Here is a 2,655-nt window from a genome sequence, read left to right on the forward strand (position 1 = left end):
TGGTGTTATTGTTCATCACTTCCATCTTAGATGAAGTGATGGCACAGTCCTGATGTGTCTGATTGCCTTACAGCCCTCATCACTCTTGGTCTCTAATTGTGGCCATATTCATTGCACTGATTTCTTTATTGGTTCAGGTATAGCCTTAAGCTGTCGTTGATACTGCAGATCGTAAGGTGCTGCTACTCTTCTGTTGGCCCAGATTGCAGTGGGAGAGCTGGCTGGACCTTCTACCTGTGCAGTCCCAGTGTCCCTGGAGCAGATGAAGGTCCTTTCCCTCTTCATTGCCTTTGTTGCTTCTGCAGTTTGATATTTGAAATGCATTCTCTCGCAGACTGCATCTTAAACTGTTGCAGGAGGTCTCCAGGGTAAACTGGGCATCCGAGAAAGTGTGCAACACCTGAACTCTAGGCCTGCGCTTGGTACCTGTGAGCTTCTGGACAAATTTGAGATACTGTTTTTGAAAACAAAGCTCTGATGGACTTGAAACAACTTGGAAAACTGCATCACTCCCTGTGAGAAGCTCCAGGTCAGCAGAGGCACCACTGCCAATGTGGTATGAGAGGAAGGTGGCTGATTACTCACTGTAAAGTTTTCTTGGGTATGATGCTTTTCCAATTTGGAGTCAAAATGCCTAAAGTAACTGAATTTTGACAGGCCATTACAATGTCTGCTAATTTTTCACAGCGCTGAGATTAGTTAGGTAAGCTGGCATGTTACTGACATCTTGAGGTGTCTCTGGTTCACCCAACAGTTGACTCATGGAAGGAGAGTTCATTAGGAGTCTGGATCTGGAATGTTAAATAATTGGCTGAACTTTCTTTGCTATAAATATGGATTAGAGTGTATGTCAGTGGCTTAAAACCTCAGACAAGCTTGGCCATGACTATCCTCTTGAGGCAGCACATCCCTGCCTGTGCAGGAATGTGCCTAATAAGTGATCTGACAGTGTCTGCTCAGTGACCTGGTGTCATCCTGTGACTTAGGGTGCTTTTGTTGTATGTCCTGTTTCAGTGTCATTAACTTACTGAACACTTTTACTGCTGCTTAAGTTTTTTTTATGCTTAGAGGTGTTTTTTGTAAACTCATTTGTGTTCTGTCATTCTGGAGGTTAAAATAATGGGGTGGAAAGTACATTCTTAATGCTTGTAGGATGTTGCAAGATACTGGGCAATGATGTCTTTCTATGTTAATGTCCAATGCTTTCAAGCTGCATTGGTATAGCAGGGATTGGATATTTAAAAACCAAAAAGCCCCCTGTTTTATGTGCAGAAAGATGTAAGTGTTACACTTAGTCCAGCACTAACTGGAAGCTGGATCTGCTGGGTCTGCTGAGGAGTGTCAAGGAGCTACAGATGGAAGCACAAAACCCAAGGTGCTAAGCAAGGACTCTTTCAAGCTACTTAACCTCTAGGCCATGTGCCTGGCTGGCCTGGAAGCAGGAGTCTGCCTCTTCCAGCTGCTAGTCCTGTTTTGGAGTTCAAAGGCATGCATACCTGTGCAAATTCTAGTGATGGGAGGGCTCACCTGGAAGGGATCTGGACAGCTTCAGTGTATGGAGCAGCAGCCCAGCCTAGGTTACAAATCTGCCTAGAGGCAGCTGAACGAAACCAGTCCAGGGAGCAAGTTCAGGCACTAATACAGCTGAACTGCCTGTGCTTCCTTGGCTGTAGGATGAGAAATATGCAGAGGTGGCTCTCAGGAGGCAGATGGGTCAGGAGTGTACCACACCTGGCATCTTCTACTTTGGGACAGTGCTGGAAAGCTGTAGAGTGGGCTCTGTGCTCTCAGATGGGAAGTGGGATGAGGCAGGGTCCTGGGGGAAGAGTCTGATCAGCCCTGGAAACAGAGCTGAGAGTACTGTCCTCTTGCACAAGGAGCAATGCCAGAAGTGATAGGTTACAGCTGGCTGTGGCTGGGTGAGCTGCCCATGGTCTCACTACTCTTTTTCCTGCTTTTCTGTGCCTGCCTGCAAACTTGTCCCCAGAACAGGACCGAGCAGTGTTTCTCCCATGCAGCTCCATGTGCAACGCTGCAATTAAAGCCCTCTGTTTGGAGACTGTACAGTATCATTTTCTGTAGTCTCAGTGTTCGTTCTCAAGAGACTCTGCTTGTAGCTTGGCTTTGCTGTCAGTGCTTGATAACAGTGCAAAAACTTCTGCCTTTTCCCAAGCAGGGAAAACTTTTTAAAAGCCCAGCCTGAACAAAATAAAGGTGCTAAAAATAAAGGTGCATTCTCTAAAAACAGAATGGATAAAGAGTAAATTAACGAATGTTTTGCTGGTACCAGTCGAAGGACCCATGTGCTTTTTCACATTTGAGCTCTCCTGGCTGCTGTTCTGCCTGACTGTTGGTTCTTTCTTGCTAGGCACTTGTACGGCGGCCTGGGCCAGCTGACGGACGGCGTGCTGGGACTGGATGATTTCACACAGAGCCACCAGTACCGTGTGTGGCCAGGCTATGACTACGTTGGCTGGAAGAACGAGAGCTTCAGCACGGGCTGTGTCGAGATGGAGTTCCAGTTTGACCGACCACGGAACTTCACCTCTATGAAGGTAAGGTAGTCAGTGCTGGTCCTCTCCAGCAGCCTGGGGCAGGCTTTGGGTCTGGGTGCTTCCAGGCTGCCCCTTTGGGTCACAGAATCACAGAATATTA

General features: G+C 47.2%; 1 protein-coding gene across 1 annotated transcript in view; it reads left to right on the plus strand.

Moving 5' to 3' along the window:
• The window catches only part of LOC104547227 (discoidin domain-containing receptor 2-like), a gene marked incomplete at its 3' end in the record, with an annotated part of 13,919 nt that extends 11,364 nt beyond the window's left edge, over positions 1 to 2,555 (plus strand). Inside the window, exon 6 of the mRNA XM_010192833.1 lies at positions 2,369 to 2,555. Coding sequence (XP_010191135.1) covers positions 2,369 to 2,555 — 187 coding nt within the window. The remainder of the gene's footprint in view (positions 1 to 2,368) is intronic.
• Between the last annotated feature and the right edge of the window lie 100 nt (positions 2,556 to 2,655).

This window comes from Mesitornis unicolor, unplaced genomic scaffold (assembly GCF_000695765.1).
Source record: "Mesitornis unicolor isolate BGI_N332 unplaced genomic scaffold, ASM69576v1 scaffold11089, whole genome shotgun sequence".
Lineage (NCBI taxonomy): Eukaryota > Metazoa > Chordata > Aves > Mesitornithiformes > Mesitornithidae > Mesitornis > Mesitornis unicolor.